This window comes from Hyaena hyaena, unplaced genomic scaffold (assembly GCF_003009895.1).
Source record: "Hyaena hyaena isolate Hyena2069 unplaced genomic scaffold, ASM300989v1 scaffold_319, whole genome shotgun sequence".
NCBI classification, from domain to species: Eukaryota; Metazoa; Chordata; class Mammalia; order Carnivora; family Hyaenidae; genus Hyaena; species Hyaena hyaena.
In genome coordinates, this window is record NW_024080951.1 from 1728799 (window position 1) to 1754602 (window position 25804).

The window sequence follows — 25804 nt, forward strand, 5'->3', positions numbered from 1 at the left end:
GTCTACAGGACCTTCCTTACATTCACGTGCTGCGTGCAACTAAGAGTGCAAATTTCAGTCCTTCCAAAACTTCTCAGCTGAATGCTGCATGCTAACAGGCAAAGGTGCAAAGTTAGAACTTGCAGAAAAAGTAAAGATAATGAAAGATGGCAGAAGAGACTTCTGTGCCAGACGTGCTGCCCTAGAGCCCTGATCCACGGCCCTGCAGGGAGACCATGATTCACTGGTGCGGGGGTGCTGCGTGTGCGTCCACGTGCACATGCACGTTTGTGTCTCACTCGCATCCGAAGCGTCACTGCTAGGTTCTGGATGATTTCAGAGGTCATTCCAGCTCATGCTTTAGATTTCCACTCCCTCCATTGTTTTTGCTTTTTGCATGTCTCTCTGTTGAAATCCTATACCATCCACTTTTTAAAGATCTTGATTTTAATTCTTCCCCACGTGCTGTAATATCTTTTTTAATTGCATTGTGTTAATATTCCTAGCGTAGCTTACAAACAAGCGCTGTAATTGTTTGAGGTGTTTTCTTTTTCCTGCAGTCATAAAAATAATTCGCCTAGTAATACTTTTTAAAAGAAGGTGCTGTGTATAATATGCCGTATTTAGTCATATTTAACAGGACGTGTAAAAGGAAGGCGCTGTCCATGACTGTATCACAAAGGTTGGCTTTGGGGAGCTATGGCAAGCTGGAAAATGTGGCTAGCCAGATGCGGGGCCAGGAGGGGGTCTGCTCTAGCCGCGCTTCAACTCTTTTAATCAGCTACCAGGTCAGGAATTTTTTTGGCTTTGAACACTTTGAATTCCTAGCAGCCCACGTGAAATGTGCTAAAGGGCGTATATTTCTATTAGAGCAGGGATCCTGCCCGAGAGGCTCTGGTCTTGATTTTGGATCCAAGTGCCAGAACTACACTTAGAATTCATTTCTTCATGTGCCAGGCGATCAGCAACACAGTACAAAGTAGTTCGGTTATTGAATTTACTATCTTTGGTCTTGCACTGAGTATAAATATGGTCTCTCAGAAAGAACCTTTGAAGTGGATCTGGACTACACAAAAATGTAACTCAAACAAAATAACCCCCCCAAAAAGGTAATTCATTGGCTCAAGCAACTGAAAAAGCCCCTGGGTAGAGCTGGTGCCCGGTCCAGTTAGAGTCAAGACCTCTGTCCTTGGGATTCCTTCTTTCCCTCCTGAGTCGCAGCCTTCATGCTGTCGTTCCCATTCTCGGTCACACGGCAAGTGAGCTCTGCGGCTCTAAGTATGTGTGCTGTTGAGTCTACTGTTCTTTTTTGCTTTATGACAAACATAATAATAAAATTCAGCACAAATTCATCTGTTTATAATTGTTTCTGTTACTTATGTTTAAAAATAATCTTGGGGCACCTGGCTGAGCACCTGACTTCAGCTCAGGACATGATCTCACAGCTCGTGGGTTTGAGCCCTGCGTCGGGCTCTGTGCTGACAGCTCAGAGCCTGGAGCCTGCTTCAGATTCTGTGTCTCCCTCTCTCTCTGCCCCTCCCTAGCTTGCACGTTGTCTCTCTCTCTCAAAAATGAACATTAAAAAAAATTTTTTAATAATAAAAAAGTAAAACTAATCTTATTTTTTCACAATGTATTGCCTTCCATTTCTACAGGAGATCTGTGGAATAAAGATTTTGTGGTTTTAAATTGTCTGTTACAAACGATGATAAATTTAGACATGTAAAAGGGTGTGAATGCTCAGAATAGACCGCTGACTATTTTATGGTGTTTTTCCAGAAGTAATTATTCAGTGAGTGTGTTGCCCTTGTTAGGTTTCTGTGTCTCACACATCTCCCGGCACATGGCTTGGCCCTAGAGCTGCCCCCAGAAGAGTGGGGAGTGGGTTCCCGATATGAGGAGGTGCTGGTCTGCTCAGCTTGAGGCACAGTGGGCTTGGGCCAGAGTCCTAACTGCACCCAAGTCGTGAGAACCTTCTTGCTTTGACTGCCACATGCTGCATGAATCTTGGTATTTTCAGTGTATGCCACGGCATGGAAAAGAAAGACAGGGCTACTTCCTAAGTTGTTTTAAATAGCATGTGGTCTCGGGGGCGCCTGGGTGGCTTAGTCGGTTAGGCGTCCGACTTTCGCTTAGGTCATGATCTCGCGGTCCGTGGGTTCGAGCCCCGCGTCGGGCTCTGTGCTGACTGCCAGCTCAGAGCCTGGAGCCTGTTTCAGAGTCTGTGACTCCCTCTCTCTCTGACCCTCCCCTGCTCATGCTGTCTCTCTCTCTCTCTCTCTCCTAGAAATAAATAAAAATTTAAAAAAAATAAATAAATAAATAGCATGTGGTCTCATAAATGAGAGTATAAAGGAGTTTTAAATGGTTAAGATGGCTCATTGCATCTCACTTGGTCATATTTTTATGTAGCGACTGGTTTTATGTTTCTGTCGTCTTCAGTGAGACTCAGTCTTTACGTTTTACATACTTGGATCCGTTTTGGGAATTTGTGGTTTGCTAGGCAATCATTAGTTTCCTGTTTTCAAAGTCCTTGCTATACAGTTGTTTGTGGTATGATTCTTTTTATGCTTAATATTTATTTTAATCTCCTGTATACGTGGTCATGTTTCCTTTCTCATGTCCAAATTTGTATAGTATTGTTCTCTCTCTCTCTCTGTCTCTCTCTCTGCCTTTTTCAGGCTTGGGAAGGGATAGATCTGTTTTCTTGCTCTTTTTTAAAGAACTACCATTTGGATTTGTCTGTCCCTTTTCTACCTTGTTTTTCCCTTACTCCATTAATTTGAGCTTTTATCTTTATTCATTCTGTCTTTCCTGGTTTCTTTGAGGGCATTTTGTTCTAATATTTTAAGGCGGTGAGGGCTTAGCCACTGATTGTATTTCTTCAAAGTACACAGTTTGTTGGTTTTGGTGGGCGTGGTTCTTCCTTCTTTATACACAGTTAATTAATATGTAATTTACAGTATATAATTGCAAATGAGTGTCCTGTTAATGCCTGTTGAGAATTCACATATCTCTCTACCAACATAGAAATAATTTGTAAGCCTTCAAATTTCATTGTGCTCTATAAGCAGCAGGATTATTAATAAAATTTATATTTTATGTAGAAGCCGGTCTAGTAAATCAAATACCATATCAGCAGAGAGATTCTAGGCAACAAGTTGTTTTCTTTCATATCTCAGTTGTTGTTTTTTCAGTTTCCAGGAAAGGATTCTATAATAGCCTAAATTGTACAGGACATAACTCTCATTGAGAATCATCCGTGGTCCTTTTATACACAATAATTCCAAGTGAAATAGAGAAGACACAAGCCTGTCTCTTCTCTTTCTGAGAACCACGGACAGACACCAGTCTGGTTCACTGAAGCATCTGATTGTTCTCCCTTCGTTTATCACATCCTAAAACATCATTATATTTCCTCAGTTATGAAATTGCCCTGGGAATAGACAACATCTTATCATTCCCAGACTCATTTTTTTTTTCTCCCAATGAGGGGAAAGCAAGCTGCCATGATAAGAAAATATCAGTTATTCCAAGAGACTACCTACCACATGTTCATCTCAAAGCCATTAAGAACCCATCGGAGGGGTGCCTGGCTGGCTCAGTCAGTGGAGCATGTGACTCTTAATCTCAGGGTCGTGAGTTCGAGCCCCACGTTGGTGTAGAGATTACTTAAGAAAAAAGAACCTATTGGAAAGAGTTCTGTTGTTGTTCAGCTAGTTGGAACTTTAATATTTTCTAACAGATATTTGCATTTTGTAATGCTTTGCTGGGGACTGAGAGAAATCAGCAGTATTATACCTTTATTACCATCATTATTTTCAGAATCAGAGCCATTCGTTCATTCCTATGCCAACAAGGAAGGCATCCTGAAGTTGAGAACATAATCGTGTACCTGGAATATATTTTTTATCTAATTAGAGATAGGATACATTGAAACAATAATGTGTAATTAAAGAAAAGAGTTAATTAAAACCCAAGTGTTGGGGCACCTGGGTGGCTCAGTCGGTTGAGCATCTGGCATCGACTCAGGTCATGATCTTGTGGTTTGTGAGTTCGAGCCCCACATCGCGCTCTGTGCTGACAGCTCAGAGCCTGGAGCCTGCTTTGGATTCTGAGTTTCCCTATCTGTCTCTGCCCCTCCCCTGCTCATGCTCTGTCTCTCTCTTTCTCCCTCAAAAATAAACATTTTTCAAAAAGGAGAAGAGACACTTGTTCAGATACCCAATTCTTAAAGGCTCCTTCCCACTTCACCAGGAATCTCTGCGAGTTCTTATTTGATTGCAAGACCGCACTCTAGAAACACATTGTGAACGCCTGTTATTAACCCTTTTGCTGCAGGACATTCTGAGTTTAAATATTTTGAAAGAAAGTATAATACTGTTCAAAAAATTATGTGACCATTGTGTTACTCTTACAACTAATTGAAGTGTTTTGTTTACCTGATTTAAGCCAGGCCACATTAATAGGTAATGTTGGTACAGAGATGAAGGGCATGTTCTTGGCTGAGAGGAACTTGAAGTCAGCTAGCGGAGGAGACTGGTCAATAAACAGTAAACCAACCAGTAGGAGCATAATGAGATCTGCTACCATAAGTGTAGACACAGGTGCCGTGGGGACACAAAGGAAGCAGCCTTTGTCAGATGTGGACTGAGGCAAAGTTTCTTGGGAAGGGTACTGCTTGATCTCCAGTATAGATGCCGGCCAGCCAAGCAGAGCAAGAAGACAGAGAGAAGCATGAACAGCAGAGACATGAAACTTCGTGACAGTTTGGGGGAATTGGGGATGGGCAGAAATTGGAGAGAAGGACAGAGAAGGAACCATATGTAGAACGTATTGAACTTGAGCTACCAGAATCGCTAATGGCTATTTTCTGTGTTTTAATTCAGGTGAAGGAAATACCCGAGGCCAGATGTCTTAAGGAATTGCCCTTGAAAAGGACAGAGGCATACAATAGTATTCCGACATCTGAGAAGCCAGCTGGTTTTGCAAAAACCATACTCTGAGGATGTTGTTTGCTTTTGGTTAAAAAGAGAGAGCACCACTATCGAGGAAGCCTTTATCTGTGCATTTCTGATCGCGTTGTAAAGAACCATGTGATTAGTTTCACCTCGGTCTTGCTGGTGACACTTGGAGCTTCCTGCCTCGGCAGACATGAGCGACCCAAGGCAGTCCCAAGAAGAGAAGCATAAGCTTGGCAGGGCCTCATCCAAGTTCAAGGATCCTCCCAGAATCATGCAGTCAGATGATTATTTTGCTCGAAAATTTAAAGCCATTAATGGCAACCTGGGCCCCGCCACCTCTTTAAATGCCTCGAATTCCACCGAGAGTGGTGGCAGTCCGGCTAATGGCACCCCAGCCATGCCCAAGATGGGTGTGAGAGCAAGAGTGTGCGAGTGGCCCCCCAAGAAAGACTGCTCCAAGGAGCTGACCTGCAAGGCGCTGTGGGAAAGCCGGTCTCAGACCAGCTACGAAAGCATCGCGTCCCTCACGCACAATGGGCAAGGCGACGGGCAGCAAGAGCAGCTCGATCTAGACTTTGTGGAGGCGAAGTACACCATCGGGGACATCTTTGTTCACTCTCCTCAAAGAGGGCTGCACCCCATAAGGCAGAGAAGCAACAGTGACGTCACCATCAGCGACATCGACGCCGAAGACATCTTAGACCAAAATGCGGTGAACCCCAACACCGGGGCCGCCCTCCACCGGGAGTACGGGAGCACGTCTTCCATTGACCGGCAGGGTTTGTCCGGCGAGAACTTCTTTGCGATGCTCAGAGGGTACCGAGTAGAGAATTACGACCACAAAGCGATGGCTCCTTTTGGGTTCCCTGAGTGTTTCCCCTGCGATCCTGCAATCTCCCCCAGCCTCCACGCGGCGGCTCAGATATCCAGGGGAGAATTTGTCCGCGTCTCAGGACTGGACTACATGGACAGTGCCCTCCTCATGGGGAGAGACAGGGACAAGCCTTTCAAACGGAGGTTAAAGTCGGAGTCGGTGGACACGTCCCTCTTCCGGAAGCTGCGAGCTGTTAAAAGTGAACACGAAACGTTCAAGTTCACATGTGATCCGGAAGACGGTCGTCTGGAGCGGGGTGTCCGCCCTTGGAATTGCCAGCGGTGTTTTGCACATTATGATGTCCAGAGCATTTTGTTTAATATCAACGAAGCCATGGCTACGAGGGCCAACGTGGGGAAGCGGAAAAACATCACCACAGGGGCCTCGGCAGCATCCCAGACCCAGATGCCGGCAGGCCAGACGGGCAACTGTGAGTCCCCTCTGGGCAGCAAGGAGGACCTCAACTCCAAGGAGAACCTGGACGCAGATGAGGGAGATGGGAAAAGCAACGAGCTCGTTCTGAGTTGTCCCTACTTTCGCAACGAGACGGGCGGGGAGGGCGACAGAAGGATCGCGCTTTCCCGTGCCAGCTCCTCATCATTCAGCTCTGGGGAAGGCTGCTCCTTCGAGTCCTCCCTGAGCTCGCACTGCACCAATGCCGGCGTCTCGGTCCTAGAAGTGCCCCGAGAGAACCAGCCCATTCACCGGGAGAAAGTGAAGCGCTACATCATAGAGCACATCGACCTCGGGGCCTATTATTACCGCAAGTTCTTCTATGGGAAAGGTAAGGGAGAGCCCTGGGGGTGAGTGCATCAGGCCGGCTGTGGTGTGCTGCTTTGGGCTGGAGCACCTTCACTGGAGAGACCGAGGCCAGGGCCCCCTGGGCTGTCATGGACCCTCCATTGCTGCCAGACCCCTTCCTCAGGAATCCCCACTTCCTGCCTTTGCTGAGATGATCCCCAGTGTGGAATTGCCACCTCTCTCTTGCTTTCTCTTCCCCAGTTTATCAGCATCACAGATGTCAGACTTGTTTTAGATTCCCCCCCTCTTTTGTTAAATATCTTTTATCTATTTATTTTGAGAGAGAGAGAGCGCACATGGGCAAGGGAAGGGGAGAGAGAGAGAATCCCAAGCGTGTTCTGCACTGTCAGCGCAGAGCCCAGTGCAGGCCTCGAACTCACGAACTGTAAGATCATAACCTGAGCCAAAAACAAGAGTTGTACACTTAACCGACTGAGCCACTCAGGCACCCCGTGTTTTAAAATGTTTATTTCTTTATTTTGAGAGAGAGACAGAGACAGAACATGTGAGTGGGAGAGGAACAGAGAGAGAAAGAGAATCCCAAGCAGGCTCCATGCTGACAGCGCAGAGCCCAATGTGAGGCTTGAACTCACGAACCAGGAGATCATGCCCTGGGCCAAGATCAAGAGTCAGATGCCTGAACAATTGAGCCTCCCAGGCGCTCCTAGATTTACCCCTTTTAAGACCTCTTCCCTGGGTTCACATGTATCCCTCCCTTCTTCCTCTGAATAATCTCTCCTCCTGTTTACAGTGGTTAATTCTGTCAGGGCTTCTCCCCCTCTAGTCTTTTCTGTGATTTTCCGTACACCTCTGCTTCGTCTTTCCACTTCTGTGTTTTCACAGCTCCTGCTGCACTGTGTGTGCATTGCAAGTGTTGAGTAAATCTTTGCTGAAAGCGTGTATAAATTAGCACGACAAATAGTCTTCCTGCAGTTCTATAAATGGCCTTCAAGGCTGAGATGCAAACAATTCTTTGGTATTGTGATTTTAGAGATTCTTTTGTCCTAGGTGACATAGTGTTTACTTTTATTTAGATTTTCAGGCTTGCAGGCTACATTCCTTAGAAGTTGAAGAGGAACGCCTTTATAGAAGTATCCTTAGTTATCGCAGGGATGTGAAATGTGCTCGGTGTGCAACACCTGCAGAGAAACACATCCCACACATAAGGCAGCCACACTGACTCAGTAAAAACACTCAGGGCATCTCGCTGCTTTCTTCTCGGGTGCAGCTTACCACCTTGGCCCCTTTCTTACAGGACAGCACACTTTTTCTTTCTTTTCTTTTAAAGTAGGCTTCATGCCCAGGCTGCAGCCCAACGTGGGGCTTGAACTCATGACCCTGAGATCAGGAGTCGGATGCTTAACTGATTGAGCCACCCTGGCACCCCTTGGACAGCTTGCTTTTCAGGGCTGTCTTCTTCTGTTTTCCATGGGCCCAGCAGCCAGTCTGGGAAAGCTTCTCCACCGTCTGTCTTTTTCGTGCATAAACCGTTATGCTGCGAGTGTGGATAAAACTGCAAGCTGACTGGTGTATGTCGGATCGGCTTCTGTCTTCAGAACGTTTGTGTGCATTTTTTTTTTTAAGAAGTTTTTAAAATATTTACTTATTTTTGAGAGAGAGAGGGAGTCAGAGCACAAGTGGGGGATGGGCAGGGAGAGAGGGAGACACAGAATCCGAAGCAGGTTCCAGGCTCTGAACTGTTAGCACAGAGCCTGACGCGGGGCTCGAACTCATGAGCTGTGAGATCATGACCTGAGCTGAATTCGGACGCTTAACCGACTGAGCCACCCAGGTGCCTCTGCGTGCACTATTTGACTCCACTTGGTTCTTTTCGGTGGTGGGTTGGGGTGTAATTCAGACTCCGGGCGGTCACTCCATCCTACTTCATTCCCTGGAGCTTTGATACATTCCTCCATGGGCTACAGGCTCAAAAGAATTTGCTTGCTGGATAGATTGCAGTGGTTACATTCATAATTTTTTCCCCTCAGTTCTGCGTGAATTCAGATTTAACCAGTGATCCATAATCGTATCAATGATAGGATGATTATGATGTTGGATGAGTAGCTGAATTAGGCCCTTACCTTACAGCCGGTCACATATTTGAGTTATCTTTCTGTTTTCATAACGATGACATAATGGGGCTGGAATAGTTCTGTCAGCGGGCCTTGGTTGCCGAGGTGTGTCTCTCTGCTCCCCATCTCAATCCTGGCTTCTGGTAGACCTCGGGGAAACTTGAACTTCCTTTTTTAGTCTGTGCCGTATGAAAGAATGCCGGGCCCCCATGACTGTCCAGTGGCAGCACATAACGAATAACAAAATCCTGTTCCAGGATGGTCTCCAGAGGGAGGCTAGTTATTTTTGGAAAGGGAGGCTGTGAAGAAATAGGCTCCCCAATTAAGATTCTCTTCATTGACGAAGCCATGGCTGTCGATGCCTGCAGCAAAGTAGCCTCTTAGAATTACGATCCCCTGAAATCCCCAGGCAGTGAATCATCATGGCTTAGCTGAGTTTTGTAAATAGTTTGTGGTTCATCCTCTAAAGTGTCAGAATGTGCAAGTCCTGTGGGGGGGGGGGGGAATGTGTGGATTTATGCAGATGCTGAACGCCAGCATCCCCATGTGTCCTCTGGGACCCGAGTGGATTAAGTACACATGTCCCTGTACATGGAATGAGGGGTGGACACTTTCTGCAGCCCAGGTCACCACCATTAACGACCTTAGGTCTATTCTGATCTGTCGGTGCTGCGTTCTGTTAGTCCCCTTGACCACTTTATCGTAGGTTTTCAGGTTTGTTTTTTTTATCCTTCCTTGAACTCTCCATTGTCACCTCCTGGTAGCTTTAAAGAGTGTCAGTGAGCAGCGTATTTCTTCTGTGTTTTCTGATTTGCTATTTAGGATTTTCCAGGGTGCCGGAAAGAACCTCGGCAAACGTGCTCGCTTTGAAAGTAGATTTCAAAATAAACTCCAGACAAGAACTTGAGGGCGGAATCCCCTGGGGACGCAGACTGAGGCTCGGGGGTCTCCCGTCTGGCTCTGTGAATGGGCCCGGCAGGTGGAATCAAGCGCCTCTGCAAATGAGGGCGCAGGGTGGTGATCCCTAAGGTGGCCTCATCTGGTACTTTGCGGTGCTGTTGGATCAGCAGTGGATTCGAGAAGAGAAAGCAACCGAGCTGGCCCCTCTGCTCTGGCCCCGCAGCCCTGAACTCTTCCGCTTTCTTCTATATTTAGCTCTTCCCCCGTGGGCCTGTGTGTCTCAGAATGAAATTGGCCACCACAGCCTCTGCCGTTGACAGCCCTGCTGGACCCCTCTGCAGAGCCCCGAAGGACTGGGGGCAAGTGCCACAATCCGTGGGCCAGGGCCTCCGTGGCACGGGGATGGAGACAGGCAGCTGGCTCACCACCCCGCCTTCAACCTCTGGACTTGGACCTGCACACACACCCCAAATTTCAGGAACATCATTGTGCAACCAAAAAACAGAGGCCCCAGGGCAGCCTGGCCCAGTATAGGGTGTGTTCATGGGGGGCGGAGCTTTTTTCTTTTCTTTTTTTCTTTTCCCTTCGCTCAGTTTTCCTCTCTGGAAGCAGACGTTCAGGGATCTTTTCATACTCTCCTGAATGCCTTTTCCTTCTTTCCACTCTCCCATTGTTTTCTGTGAAATTTCATTTTCTCTTTTTTTTTTTAATTTTTTATTTATTTCTAGGAGAGAGAGAGAGACAGTTTGAGCAGGGGAGGGTCAGAGAGAGAGGGAGTCACAGACTGAAACAGGCTCCAGGCTCTGAGCTGGCAGTCAGCGCAGAGCCCAACGCGGGGCTCGAACCCACGAACCGCGAGATCATGACCTAAGCGAAAGTCGGACGCTCAACCGACTAAGCCACCCAGGCGCCCCTGAAATTTCATTTTCAAAAGAATGAAGCAGCTCCCAGCCGCTGGAGAAGGTTTCAAGTACAGAGCCTTAAGTACTTTACCCTTTACTGGATGGGTGATGTGCGGCCGCCCTTTGTGCGAGGAGCGCTCCTCTGACCCACACTTGTTGGACGGGCCAGGTGACAGCCATGCAGGGGAGTGGCCAGCCCGTAGCAAGCTGTGGGGCAAATGTAGCCTTGAGTGAAACAGCCTTTTTTTTTTTTAATTAAAAAAATTAATTTTGGGGGGTGCCTGGGTGGCTTAGTCAAGCATCCGACTTTCGCTTAGGTCATGATCTCGCGGTTCGTGGGTTCAAGCCCCACGTCGGGCTCTGTGCTGACTGCCAGCTCAGAGCCTGGAGCCTGTTTCAGAGTCTGTGTCTCCCTCTCTCTCTGACCCTCCCCTGCTCACGCTGTCTCTCTCTCTCCTAGAAATAAATTTAAAAATAGAAATAAATTTTTAAAAATATATATATTTTTTTAAAAAATTAAATTTTTTAAGTAGGTTCTCTCCTACAGTGTTTCCTTCTAGATGATGTGAAGAGGTACTTAGGAAACGGTGGTATGATATCTGCTCTTGAGAAGACTGCCATTTAAATTTTTTTAATGTTTATTTAATTCTGGGTGGTGTGTGGAGGAGGAACAAGGGTGGGGCAGAGCGAGAGGGAGACAAAGAATCCAAAGCAGGGTCTAGGCTCCCAGCTGTCAGCACAGAGCCCGATGCGGGCCTCGAACCCACGAACTGTGAGATCATGACCTGAGCTGAAGTCGGACGCTCAACCGCTTAACTGACTGAGCCCCCCAGGTGCTCCTAGAGTGAAACAGCTTTTTAAGGGAGAGCAGGGATTGAGGCCAGCGCAGAGAGTACTGTCTAAGGATTCTCACTCTTACTGACGATGCCCATGAAGAAATGGGTTCAGCCCACCACACTCCTATTTCATGGGAGCCCCAGTGAAATCACAGTGTCCGCCTTCTGTGAGTTTTCCATTTGGGAAGCAGGTGGCAAGGAAGGGCCGCTTGGACGAGGATTCTGGTTGTATGCATCTGTTTGGATACCCAGGAGCTTCTGTGCTGCACGGAGGCCGGCTTCGCCTCCTTCTGGACCTCCTGGGCCCTGGGAGCCACTAGCCAGCAACGGGCTGTCCCCAGCGGGGTGGAGTGGAGCTGCGGGACCGCCAAGACACGCCGTGGGTCCCTGTGTGCCGACCGCATCTTGTCCTTTTTTGGAAATTGCACAGCGGCAGAGCCACTCGAGAGCTCTGAAACTGTTCTCTCTTCCTTAGTTCAGACCATGCAGACCAGAGCTTCCCTAGACAAGAATAGCTCTAGAAGGCAGCCTGCATCATTTGGAGGCAAAGCGAAGTCAAACCAGAGAGAGAAAACTGGATCTCTTTGGTGACTCTGGTGTCTTCACGCTGTTAGGACAGTGTTTTATGTGGGCACGGGAACATGCCCCTTACTGTGGGGAAAAATACTAACATTGCCAACCATATACCTTTTTTTGGCCTAGAATTCTTCCACAGCATGTAAGTATTATATGATCATTATAGGAAAATAAAGTCAAGAAGCAAAAGAAAAAGGAATAAAATCAGCCCAGTCCATCCCTAGGAGATAATCACCGTGAACAGTTCCTTCTTTATCTGATTTTTCTTTTTCTGATGCAGATACATTTATGTAAATGGAACCTTCTATTGCTGGGTCTGTGGAACTTGCTCTGGGTGTTCATCCTTCTGTGGTACTATGTGTATTGCTACGTCAGCATTTTACAAGCCATTATCAATTATCATTATCTGCATGGGGAGATGGATGCCAGGTGTTTGTCCCCCATGATCCAGGCAGAAGAGTTAGTGACTGGATTTGCTTTATTTCAGAGAAAAACCCTCCAGCTTGATAGAGGCACAATGATAAAGGGACATCTATTTCTTAGTTCATGCACTGTCCTTCTAACTCTCTCTCAAAAATACATACACATTAAAATTTTTTTAAATAAATTATAGAAAACATTTTAATTTAATAAAGTTTGAAAAATTGTAAAAATTTGAATCCTAGCCTCCCCCTTCTCCACCTGAATGTGGACTGTGCCTAGTGACTCACTTCTGAGGGATGAGGCATGGAAGGGGGAAGAAGTCTGCGGTGGAGAAGTCTGGAAAGCACCACCCGAGCCAGGTCATCAAGGTCAGGATCAACAGTGGTAGGTCACGTGGTTAGTGTATACCCTTGACATGACAGGAATTGCGTTTCTGGGGTCTTCCTACAAACCCGTAAGCTTAGCCTGATGAGGAAATAGATCCGATACCAGCCAAGAGAGTTTCTGCAAAATCCCTACCCATTGCTCCTCAGAACTGCCAAGGTCATCCAAAACTAGGAGAGTCTGAGAAATGGTCACGGTCTACAGGAGCCTATAAGAGACATGACAGATAACTGTAATGGGGTATCCTGGATGGAATCCTGACATCAAAAAAGGACTTAGATAAAAACCAAGGACATCTGAATAAAGATGGACCTGATCATTATCCGTATCAATATCAATGCATTATTGGAATGAACATACCAAAGAGACGTAAGATGTTAACAACTAAGAGATCATACGGGGTGTGAGAGAACTCTACCATCTTTGCAGCTTTTCTACAAATCAAAACCCACTTCCAAATGGTTTGCTTTAATTTTTTTTTAAAGGCAAGTCCTAAATTCTCATGATATATTTAACATGAGAATCTTTAAAATAACAAAAAGAGCTGGTAGGCAGTTCTTAAGAGTAACAAACCTACTGCTTTCTGTTACTTTTATTAAGCTATTTAGGATTCCTGCAAGCAGCCGACTCAGCCGCCTGTTTCAAATAGAGTGAAATTGACAAAATGTCACTTTCCCACAGCCCCTTTTATACACATCCACCGAACGCCAGGAGTATGTTTCTCAAACTTACCTAGAAGAGCAGGGGAATTGTGAGGCTTTAGAATTTACACTTTTCTTCTGTCTTTATTGAAATGCACAGACATTCCCTTTGAATTTCCCCTGAAATCTGCACATTGAGGCAAGGCAGTTGTGGGATGCCCTTTGGGACACCCTAGCTTCTCAGGCTCCCAAATTTCTGCTGAATTAACTCTGAAGAAAAGCTCTATGCCCAGCTCTTTTTTTCTCCCCCCCGGGATTTTCTATAACAAGCCCGAGGAAAGAAATATGTATCTTTCAGAAATCCTCTGTAAGGAACTGAATTGGTTTTACAGGGCAGGTTTTGTTGCAGATTGAAAAGCTAATCTTAGTCTGACCACTTGTCTCCCTTCTGTCTGGTGCTTTAAGGAGACCTGGCGTTTATGGTTCCGTCCCTCGCCTGTGATTTCCTTTCTTCTCTCTTTCTTATAAAAGGAATATGCCAGAGAGAACTTCTTTCATTTCTCCTTCCCATCTTAGCTTCACAAGACTTCTGGGGTGTGAGCAGATTGGAATTCTTTTTGGAAATATTTGGAACTTTCAGAGAAGAGTTTTTAGCTGCTTCCAGCAGGTGGATTGGGTCTCCAGCAAAAATCCCATCCTCACCACGATGTAGGGTGCAAGACTGGCCTCTTCCAGGTCCGTTTCTGCCCCAAGATGCCAGCCTTTCAGTTTTGAAGGCCCCTACGTGTGTCTTTGCGCAGCCCTGGACTCTGCCATTGGCACCGCCGGGGAATGAATTCCTCTTTTGGATCTGTAGCATCTCCAAGAATTCTTTCTAGGACCTCTTTTCTCTAAGAAAAGCTCACTGTTTTTATTAACGACTCGTGACCAGCTCTATGTTAACTCACCTTTCTCTACAGTGGTTATTTTTGTCATGAGTATCTTCACGGAAAGATAGTATTTGTGCAGACGTGTGCTAAATGAACACATAAAAAGAACAGATTCTTCTAGAATCTGTAGGGTAGCCCTCTCACCAACTTACTCTTTGGTGGCTGGAGAATTACCTTCCTGCCAGTGGGAAGAAGGGCCCATCCACTCTGTGGCTGGAGGCCCGTAGCTGGTGGGCGGGACAGCACTACTGAAGGTGAAGAGTCCAGAATTTTCTGAAGCCAGACTCCTGGGTTCATGTCACAACTCAGTTTTAGGCAAGTCCTTTAACTCCTTTGTGCCTCAGTTAATCATCTATAAAAAGGGATCATAATAAAAATATCTCCTGGGGGCACCTAGGTGGCTCAGTCAGTTAAGTGTCTGACTCTTGATTTCAGCTCAGGTCATGATCTCACAGTTCCATGAGTTCGAGCCCCACATTGGGTTCTGTGCTGACTGTGCAGAGCCTGCTTGGGATTCTCTGTTTCTCTCTCTCTCTCTCTCTCTCTCTCTCTCTGCCCCTCCCCTGCTCTCCCTCACTCTCTCAAAGTAAATACACTTATATATATATATATATATATATATATATATATATCCATCCCCTAAAGGGCTTAGACAGTGCCTATCATGAGGTACACATCCTCCTTGTCCAAGTTGTTCTTAAATAAACACGTAAAACTTTTCTGTCTAGAAAGAAACTCTTGTCCACACCACTGGTACAGCATTTAAAGGGCAGTCCTTTATTTTAATGGTTAAAAGACGAGGAGGGAAAACACAGAACCATATGGTGGGGGGGGCGGGGGGGTGGCCTGGGGAAAGGTGTCTGGTGAAGTCTGCCACCCTCTTCCAAACGTATTCACTTAAGTGTCACTGATGTGACAGTGACAGTTGTGGGCGGGAATATACCTTTACAAGTCAAATGAACCCCATTGCTGAGCGATGCATGATTGCATTTGCTCTGAATTTCATGCCTGGCGGCTTCTTTTTTTCTCCCCCCTCTGGTTTTATACAGTGACTGAAGAAAATTAATAGGGAGTTGGACACTATTAAATTCATACGGGTGAACTGAGGCCCACCTAACAATTGGACTATTCTGAGACCCACATTCGTCCCTGAGTGCGCTCTCCCGGGCCAGCGCCGCCCCCACAGACAGTGCTCCCATTGAGGCCCGGCCGGCTCTCAGCAGGGAGGAGCTGCCCACCTGCACGGGACATGCAGCCTTGTGGCTTCTTGTGGCTTCTCGTGGCTTCCTGTGGTACCGGCCCCATGTGGCTGGCAGTGGGACCTTCCCAGGCTTTCTCACGTCCACCGCAGCGGGGAGGTCCCAGCTGCCACCTGTTGCCGCATTTTAGGAACTCGGAGAGGATGACGTGCAATTTCAGCCCGTTGACCCTTTGGCCTCAGAGGCTTTCCCGTCAGCTATTGCGGAAGAGGAACTAACGCTCTGTTATTTCCCTAGAAGTGGCCGATCCTGTAGTGTCTGTGTGACCGAGGTGCAGTTAACTGGCAAGAGCTCCTTGCATCGTGCGCTTTCCTGGTACACGGTCCTTGTGGTCTTGGCGCCCCCAGACGCTAAGCCCATCCTCCCCACCTTGCGTTTGTTCCCACCCAGGGTTTATTCCACTCTTGGTCCCACTCAGGAAATAAAAGGCAAAGCTGGACGGCTCTCCCCCTGGAAACGGCCCCCGCCCCTCAGCTCTTCTGCAGAGAGTTCCTGCCTGCTCTCCTTTTCTTCCTCCTTCCCGTTCTTGTAGCAGATAGCCCTGAAAATGGTGGATCAGCAAAGGAAGCCTCGGCCAGCCGCCCTTCCTCTCCAGGCTTTCCCTTTCTCTTCAAGTTTTGCTTAAAGCGGGGTCTCCCAAGATACCATCCTTCTGCTCAGAGCACATTCGTTGGCTCCCCTGTAGCTGTGTTCATTGTTCCAGGCACTAGCTGATTTCCAGAATTCAGACCTTCCGTGGCTCTCATCACCCCTGAGTTGCTGTACACGGAGAGCCCTAAGAGCAGCCCAGCTGGGGTCACACCAGGCCGCGCCCTCGAGCAAGTCATTGGACCCATCAGCTGCTGTAATATTATCTGTAAAAACGTGGTTACCTCCTCAGAGTTGGGGAGGAAGAAATGACTTTATTTACGCAAAGTTTGTCGAGCATTCTTTCTGCTTTGACACCTCACGTTTTCAAGCTTAGCTAATACTTTGGTTAAATTTTGATCAAAGGAACCTTCACAGAGCCAAAATGCATCCTCTTCGCCATCGTGGTGAATTCGGTAATTTAATCCATGAAACCACGAGCAGGGAGCTTGTTGTGAGTCCTTAAAGTTATCTGACAACCCTTAACATTATCATCGGCCAAAGCAGGCCCTGCGGTTCTTATTCCTTCCTTCCATCATGCCTTCATCCCTTCATGAATCCATCGTCCCTTGTCAACTTTTTCCTTTGAGTCTTAGAGGGCTCTGCACAGAGGGCGGACCAAAGATGCAGACACGCGGCGGTTTGGAGGGAAAGGTGAAAGGAGATACGTCGTAGGTGGGAACTTAGCAGCCGCCGCCGTGGATGTTGCCTGCAGAGGCAGCGAGCCGCCAATGAAGGGATCAACTTGCTGTTGAAAGAACAAACGTTAAACCGTGTTTTATGGGGGAAAAAAAGACGCTGCCGTGCGCGTTAACAGAGTGAAGGAAGGGCAGAGGGGCCCAGTTTTGGGGCCTCCTGTGGCCCGGGGGACTGGGTAGCAGTGCCGTGGGCGGTGCCGTGCTAACACCTGCCACATCACGTAAGGCCAAGCGGCAGGTGCTACTCCGCACACCTGGCCGTGGGGGGCCCGCAGGCTTGGGGATCCTCGTCTGCTCAGCTCCTTGGTCGTGAACCTGATAGATCTCCCTCCCAAGGTTCTGCAGTATCGGGAAGCACCCTTTGGGGCCACAAGTGACCCCTCTCTTTTTTTTTTTAACTCCTCTGAGTTAGATTTTTCTTTACTGATGGAGCCAAAGTGCACCACAGAGACACACGTGCTGAGTCTCCCTTCCTCCGCTGCCATCTTGGTAACTGACTTTTTTTTTTTAATCTGGCTCTTGTTGAAGTTGCACGATATGTGGATTTTCATTTCCATTCTGCCAAGGGAGGATTGCATTCTGCGCACCCTGAGAGCGGTCTTGTGGAAGCTGTGCACTTGGGATCAGGGCGGGCTCCACTGGGGGCCTTGCTGGTCGGCCTCTGCCCACAGGCGGGAAGGCCCACGGGATGCAGGTGAACAAGCTGAAGCGTCCTGAAGGGAGACCCAGGGTGTCATTGGGAAGGCTTAACTGGGACCCTTCCTGGACCCTCCGGAGGGTGACGCCTTCCCAGTTGTGCCTGGTGCACGGAAGCTGAAAAGCAGGTTATGCCGCTTCAAGAATCAAGTTATGATCTCTTTGGAAACACACCCAGGGAACCTGCTCTGAGCGTATGGAGCCTCGCCTTAGAAAACGGCTAGGAGGGGGCGCCTGGCTGGCTCAGACCGTTAGGCAGCCTGCTCTTGATTTCGGCTCAGGTCAGGACCCCACAGTTTGTGAGTTCGAGCCCCTGCATCCGGCTCTGTGCTGACAGTGCAGAACCTGCTTGGGATTCTTTCTCTCCCTCTCTCTCTGCCCCTCCCCCACATGCTCTCTCTAAATAAATAAATAAACAAACAAACTTAATGAAAGAAAAGAAAACAACCAGGAGGTCTCTGAGCTGGCACGTCCGAAGGTTTGATGACTATAAGTCGCTGGTGGCAGGAACGTCCTCCCTCTGCTTGGCCTTCAGAAAGTGAGTGTGTGTGAAGTGGGGACAGAAACATTGAGAACAAGTGCAGGAAGGCAGACGTGAAAGAAAAATGTGGTCTTTCTCAAATCTGCCTGTCGTCTTTGGTGAAAAAAGGTATATACAAATTTCAGATTCCTCCAGTTTAAAAAAAAATTGTAGTTCCTGATTGAAATAATTCAGCAAAATATATGCGGCTGCGTTCTTAAAACAGACTATAGTGAATGGGGTGTGGCTCTCTGGGTGATTATAGATCCGCATTTTGAGATTAAAAGTGTGAATCCCCTTCAAGGCTGACCCTTGTACTTTGTAGGACTGCGTGGGCTCAAACTCAAAATGCCCCACGATGCTGTTTATTTAATGTTCACTCCTTTCTTGTGTTTGATGTAGCTTTTTGTCAGTAACATGCATATCTTCAGTTGTGATGCCTCTCTCAGATTAAGGATAAGTGTGTTACATATAATGGGGGGGAGTGCAGGGAGCCAGCACTGAGGTTAAGAAGGGTGATGTAACTAACCCGAGGTTAAACAGATGATCAGTTGGCACAGCCCAGGTTCAGAAACCATTGAGCAGGCTTATTGGAATTACAGATACTTGGGAATACATGAGTTTGGGACTGCTAGTTCGTTGTGACAAATTGGAAGCCTATGTTATCTCTTCCTCTTCCAAACCCCACTGAAAATGATAGCAAAGGAATAACAAAAGGGCATAAAGCCACAAAGGAAAAGAGAACTAGGGAAAAGCATCACCAGGCGACTTCGCCAACCCAGATGGAAGAGCCAGACCAGCTTTGCAGATTGGAGGGCGTGTGTGGCAGCGACGGCCCGTCAGAAGCCACTTCATCCATACCGCAGAAGAGTTGGCCCTGGGGCAAGAGCCGGGGAGCAGTTAAATATGTTTAAAAGACCGGATTTTCCTCTCCTGTCCCTTACAGTTCGTTTACCACTGGTCCCCAGCCAGGCAGAAAACCTTCTCCAGGTTTATTCTGGAGAAGACAGCTGAGCTAAAAGCAGGACTAGTGTACTTAACGGAGATGGGGGATTGAGTGGAAGTCCACACAGGGAGATGCCCAGCCCTGCCCCCTTATTTGGGCTGCGGACTTGCAGACAGGAGGGCGGAAGAATCTTCCCTGGAGCCGTGGACCAGCTTAGAGTAAGACCTACCTATGCCAATGGCTGTGGTTCCCCCAATATAACAGCGGGGTCCGTGCCTGGTCAGTGCGATACGAAGTGGGCTTGAAAGCAAGATGGATCCCTGTAGATGAAGAGGGGATTTCATAACAATAAAAGGGTTGGTTCCGAGCGCCTAAACACATAGTTTTGGAATATGTAGATAAAGCAAAACCTGGTCAGACTAAAAGGAGAAATCATCAAGTCTCCAATCTGAATTCTCTGTATACGAAAAACATACAACTAGAAATGGAAAAGTTTTGAGGGGCAGCTGGGTGGTTCAGTCAGTTAAGTGTCCTACTTCAGCTCAGGTCATGATTGCACAGTTTGTGGGTTCGAGCCCCGTGTCGGGCTCTGTGCTGACAGCTCAGAGCCTGGAGCCTGCTTCGGATTCTGGGTCTCCCTCTTTCTCTGCCCCTGCCCCCGCTCATGCTCTGTCTCTCTCTCCCTCTCAAAAATAAATAAACATTTAAAAAAAATTTTTAATATTTTTATTTCTAGGAGAGAGAGAGAGAGACAAGGTGAGCAGGGGAGGGTCAGAGAGAGAGGGAGATACAGACTCTGAAATGGGCTCCAGGCTCTGAGCTGGCTGTCAGCACACAGCCCGACACGGGACTCAAACCCACGAACCGCGAGATCATGACCTAAGCAAAAGTCGGACGCTTAACCGACTAAGCCACCCAGGCACCCCAAAAAATTTTTGAAAGATACTATTTACATTATCCTAAAAAATTGAACGACCTAGGACGATTTCTAAAGGAGGGTATGGATGAATGACCAAGAGCCACGAAACATCCCCAAAACAAAGTAAAACTCTAAATAGGTAGAAGGAACACCAGGTCTAATCTGAGTTCTCCATTTCACCACCAGAAGAGGTTTTCCTCACTTGGTCAGTCTTCCTCCCCCTAAAATAATTTGAAGCTTGTTTGGTTCCCATCAGCAGGGTTCGTCAGATCCCCAAGATAGTCGACTTGAGCATTTTTGCAGGAAAGTTGTCGAAATGGGCCCTGAGAAGGAAGCTTTTGCCTGATGATGGCTGGTTGTGCTTTAAGTGAAATTTTGGAATATTTTCCCAAAGGCATCTGCCTTATGGGAAATGAGCTAAAGGTGCAAGTTCTTGTCAGGACAATTAGGATCTGCAGCGAAGAAAATTCTAAACTGATCTCATGTTAAGTTTTCAGGTGCATTTTCCACAGGCGCTAGTATAATGCCACAGTCATAACAGTTATTAACGATGACCAAAATGATGATATACCTAGTAGTCTGAAGTAGACAATGAACTGTTAGTCTCTATTTTCATTGAATATTTTTAAATTGTTTATTGAAAGCCAAATAAAATGGGGCACCTTGGTGGCTCAGTTGGTTGAGGGCCTACTCTGGATTTCAGCTCAGGTCATGATCTGAGGGTCATGTCAGGCTCCGCATTGAGTGTGGAGCCTACTTGAGATTCCCCCCGCCTTCTCCACCCCCCTCCGCTCCCTCTGCCCTTCCCCCCTGCTCGCACACACTCTTCCTCTCTCTCTAAAATAAATTTTTTTTTTTTTATAATTAAAAAACAGAAAAACCCAAGTAACTGCTCCTGGGTCAGCTCTCCCCAGTCCCGCACATTTTTTACAATGTGTGTTTGGTTCCACTGGAGGTGTTCTTGCCTAGAATAGTTTACCTGGCTGTTATTAGCATGTAATTCACCCATGACAAGGACTTGTTTCCTAGTGTGTAAGGCCAGGCTTATAGTAAGTCAATAATTCATCCTCCAGCCCCTAAAGTTAGTTGACTTGCTGCTTGTAGCCCTGACTGTAAAGAGGAATAATGTCCATGTGAATCTCATTTGGTTGTAAGAGGTAAAGAAGTAAATGGTTGTGAAGGTAAAGAGGTAGATGCCTTTTCCAGGATCTAGCCCATATTTCTCATTGGCTTTGGGAAGTGTTTTTTCTGGCCGTTGCTGGTGCTGTTTTCACCCTGATTTCTACTTTCTGAATAACCTCCCTTATTCCTTCAAAAATTAACGTGGCAGAAAATGTTAGCATAACCAAAAGGCTTTAGAATGCCTACAGTTTCCTTCAAGCCTATCAATATCTGATACTTATTTCTTTTTTTTATAGTTTATTGTCAAGTTGGTTTCCATACAACACCCAGTGCTCCTCCCAACAAGTGCCCTCCTCCATGCCCATCACCCACTTTCCTCTCTCCCCCACCCCCACCAGCCCTCAGTTTGTTCTCAACATTTAAGGATCTCTCGTGGTTTGCCTCCTTCCTTCTCCTTAACTGTTTTTTCCCCTTCCCACCCCATGGTCCTCTTTTAAGTTTCTCCTGTTCCACATATGAGTGAAAACATTTAAAATGAAGAGTCAGGAATGATGGGCCAAAATCCAGAAGGTGACAGTCAACAGGGAGACGTGTGGTGTTGCATATAGAGTGAAAAAAATCTCTTTTATAAGCATATACCCTGGGGAACTGACCTTGCCCCCGTTGATTAAGAAATACATGAATACCACCTGGGGTTTGCATTTACCACCTGCTCCCCATGGATTGGTGGTGTGCTAGGGCTGCTAAAAAGGTAAAGTGCGTGAGGGGCTCCTGGGTGGCTTAGTCGGTTAAGCGTCCGACTTTCGCTTAGGTCATGATCTCGCGGTTCGTGGGTTCGAGCCCCGCGTCGGGCTCTGTGTTGACTGCCAGCTCAGAGCCTGGAGCCTGTTTCAGTCTGTGACTCCCTCTCTCTCTGACCCTCCCCTGCTCATGCTGTCTCTCTCTCTCTCTCTCCAAAAATAAATAAAACATTAAAAAATTAAAAAAAAAAGGTAAAGTGCGTGAATAACCATTTAGGTTAAGTGTTAAGTTTGTGTCCAATCAGAAGATGACCCTTAAAGAGTTTGGTGGCAGTGAAGTGTTCAGACTTCCTTCAGACCAAGACCCCACGGTCCAGGGACAGTGAGACAGCCCCGACGGGGGTGCTCACCAAACAGCAAGCTTGGCAGAGTTCAGGCTCGTGTATTCGCTTCACGAATGGGAATTTGTTCTGGAACGTGACCCCACTGGGAAATGTTGCCGGGCACATGTTGTTGAATGTTTGTGGAGACTCATGACCGTCTCTGAGGAGCAGTGTCCTCGGGGACTTCTGTGCTAGAGGGACCAGAGGAACCCGGAAATCTGTTCCTGCGGTGAGACTATACGGTTAGAACCCTGCAGGCTAGTGATTTTACGTGAACGGCATGATTAGCTGATAACAGAGTAAACCAGGGTGTAGAATTAATGGATATGGTCTGACCTCAGCACCTTAATGACCTTTTAGGGCTTTTTCTGTTGTAAAATTTCACTTCAGACGGTTAGGTGCTTTAGTGACCTCCTAAGGAAGGGGGATTGGTCTCCAAAATTACCTGGCTAGTCCAAGAGCCCACGGTCACACAAAGGTGACGTTCCCAGTGGGAGGGAAACTGTTCAGTAATGGTCTTTAAGTAGCTAGATTGCTCTTTTGACGGTTTCTAAAAATGGCAGCACACTCCTTCCGGTGATGCTCTTTATGTGACACCATGAATTGTGGCAGGGGACAGGAGGGTTCCTGCAGCTCACGAGGTGGGGACGAGCCACATGAGAGGAGGAAGTCATGGGAAATGAGATGTACAAATACATCTGACTTGGAAACAAAACGCTTTGCCCAAACACAGGTGGAGAGTTGTGTACCCAGATCCAAGCAGTATCTCTTCAGAGATTTGACAGACAAGCTGGGAGATACCCAGGCCGTTCTTTGTTCCTTTCTTTTGATGTCACCACTGCCTCCTGTTACAGAGCACCAGAACTACTTTGGGATAGATGAGAACCTTGGCCCTGTGGCGGTCAGCATCCGGAGAGAGAAGGTGGAAGACGCCAAGGAAAAAGAAGGGTCCCAGTTCAACTACCGGGTGGCCTTCAGGACGAGCGAGGTAATGGCTGCCGTGTGTCGTTACTGTCCTGGGCTGAAGCCTCTGACGTTCCTACTTTAGATGATTTTAGACAAGGTACTCAGTTTGCTTTTTAATGTCATTGATTGTAGTCTTTAAGATCTTTGAAAGAGCCTACGTACGGTATCTCATTCCAAATACAGATTTGAAGGCCCATCACAGATGTTAAGCAGCCACGATGTTCCTTCCCCCTTAGGTGATAGAAAGGAGAAAATGGTAAGGATGCAAGATGTAAGGGCTAAGAGAGGACACCTACAAACTGCAGTTCACGTCAGGACTTCCAAACAAGGTCAGAATCTAATGCAGGAAACCCGGGAGTCGGCAGCGGGGTGGGTGTGGCGGTTCTGCCCCCACGCACCTCCCACGCCGAGGCCCCTGGCTTAGTGCCTCACTTGCCTCGCTTGTGGCTACTTAAAGTCACGAAATGAAATTATAAAGACAGTCCCTCGGTCATGCATGTCACAGGTGCCCAGTAGCCATGTGGAGCCAGCCAGTGGCTCCCGTATCAGCCAGTATGGATAGAGAGCATTCTCATCATGGCACAAAACTCTGTGGGGCGGTGGTGTTCTAGAGCATTATGTGCATGGTGGACATCGTTGCCACAGCCCTCACCCCGGCTCGCTTGTATGCTAGCGGTTCTCTTCCCAGGGTCAGGGCGGGTAGAGCCAGAGCAGTCCCTGCTGGGGTTTCCTCTCTGGGGCTTGTGTCAGAGCCACAAGCCCAGGCGTTCCTCAGAGCCCTGAGGACCCATCGAGTCACGAGGTCGCACTAGGTAGTGAGGAGTCCTCTGAGCCCTGAATCACCCTGCCCGTGCCTGTCACCGGATATCCCCATTCAGCTTCGGGACTGGTCAGCAGTGGAAAGTTAAATAGAAAAAGCGAAAGGAATGGAAGAAAAGTTGGTGTGGAACAGCAGGGCGATAGGAAAAGACAAGGGAGAGGCGGGAGGGGATGCCGGTGACTAGCCCCAGCCCTGTGACCTCCAGCTTCTCCAAGCTGACGTCCCATTGGGTCAGAGAGCTCCGGGACATCGGTTTCCCCAGCAGCACTCTGCCCGCCTCCCCCCCCCCCCCCCCCCATTCTGCAGACCCACATCTATTTCAACCCATCCCCGCTTAACGCCGAACCCTGTGCGCTTTTGTTGTTTAGACTCTTTGTGGATTTTGCTTCCACCNCCCCCCCCCCCCCCCCCACTTATTCTGCAGACCCACATCTATTTCAACCCATCCCCGCTTAACGCCGAACCCTGTGCGCTTTTGTTGTTTAGACTCTTTGTGGATTTTGCTTCCACCATTCGGGAGCCGTCATCTCCCTTGCTCCTCTGGGAAAAGAGACCTCCCTTCCTTCCTCTGTAAGGCAACTCCAAAATCACGCCTTAGAGAAGTACCCCAGGAGGAAGCACAAACTCTTCCGTGACGTTCTGAAGCCTTCTGTTTTGCCCCCGCAGCTCACAACCCTGCGCGGCGCCATTTTAGAAGACGCCATACCCTCTACCGCCAGGCACGGTACCGCCCGGGGACTACCTCTCAAAGAAGTTCTGGAGTACGTCATTCCGGAGCTGAGCATTCAGTGCCTGAGGCAGGCTTCGAATTCCCCCAAGGTCTCGGAGCAGCTGCTCAAGCTTGATGAACAAGGGGTGTGTATGGTACTCGAGACTCTGTGTGTGGCTGTGAGCTTGTGTCCGTGTTTCTAAATGTTTGGGACTTTTCCTAACCATCTTACCCTTAAGGGCATGTCTTTTTTAATGCCTTGAAACCTTTCCCCCACCTCTGGTTTTTCCCAGGACACATGATGGCCTTGCAGCGTAGCGCTCCACCTGCTGAGTGGTGACCTGTATTGTTTTTACCAAACTGTGTCCCAGCCAGCAAGACCGCATCCGATTCATGATTTTTAGGCATCACTGGTGTTTTTTCCAGGGTTTTCAAACACTCACATTGCACCTTTCCCCGAACTAGCATGTATTCTTGTCCGCTGTGTAATGAGGGTTTCATAGTAACTGGTGGAAGTGGATGGTGTGCCTTGGGAAGACTGAAGTCAAGACATAGCCCCTTGCCCGGTGGGGACAGTAAGACCGAGCGCATAAAAGCTCTTCAGGGAGAATATGGTGGTGGATCGTGGAGAGGTTTAAGTGCAGGGGATGCCCTGGGAAAAGAAGGAATAACACCAGATGGCAGAGCTCCTGAAGGAGGTAGCATTGCGATGGGGACTTGGGTAGAATTCCAGGAGGGAGATGTGAACAGTTGCCTGCTTTAGGGACTATGACTAGTTTCTTTATAAGACAGAGGCACATCTAGAAAGGTTGTAGTTAAAAAAAAAAAAAAAATAGTATGCTGAAACTAGAGCATATGAGACCTGGAAAGCTAAACTAAAGAGTTCGCACTCGGAGAGAGGGCAAGATGGCGGAGAAGTAAGGAGCTCCGTACTTGCACTCGCGCCCATACATCACACAGAAAAGATCTGAAGACATTGGAAACCTTACAAAACCTGAGAGATTGGGAGAAAAAAGACGCAGAATCCACTGAGAGAGCCTTCTAACGTGAGTGCGAACCGGGGAAGATAAAATCGGGCCGGGATCGGAGACTCCAGGGTGGGAGGCGATCCCCCTCTA

The 25804-nt window shown here is 47.7% G+C and overlaps 1 protein-coding gene across 3 annotated transcripts in view; it reads left to right on the plus strand.

The window, feature by feature from the left end:
* SIPA1L2 (signal induced proliferation associated 1 like 2) overlaps positions 1-25804 on the plus strand; it is a 228323-nt gene that overhangs the window by 111523 nt on the left and 90996 nt on the right. For all 3 annotated transcript variants that reach the window (XM_039248839.1, XM_039248841.1, XM_039248842.1), the window contains exons 3-5: positions 4869-6601; positions 23046-23179; positions 24644-24832. In XM_039248839.1, coding sequence (XP_039104770.1) covers positions 5134-6601; positions 23046-23179; positions 24644-24832 — 1791 coding nt within the window. In that variant the 5' untranslated portion in view covers positions 4869-5133. The remainder of the gene's footprint in view (positions 1-4868; positions 6602-23045; positions 23180-24643; positions 24833-25804) is intronic.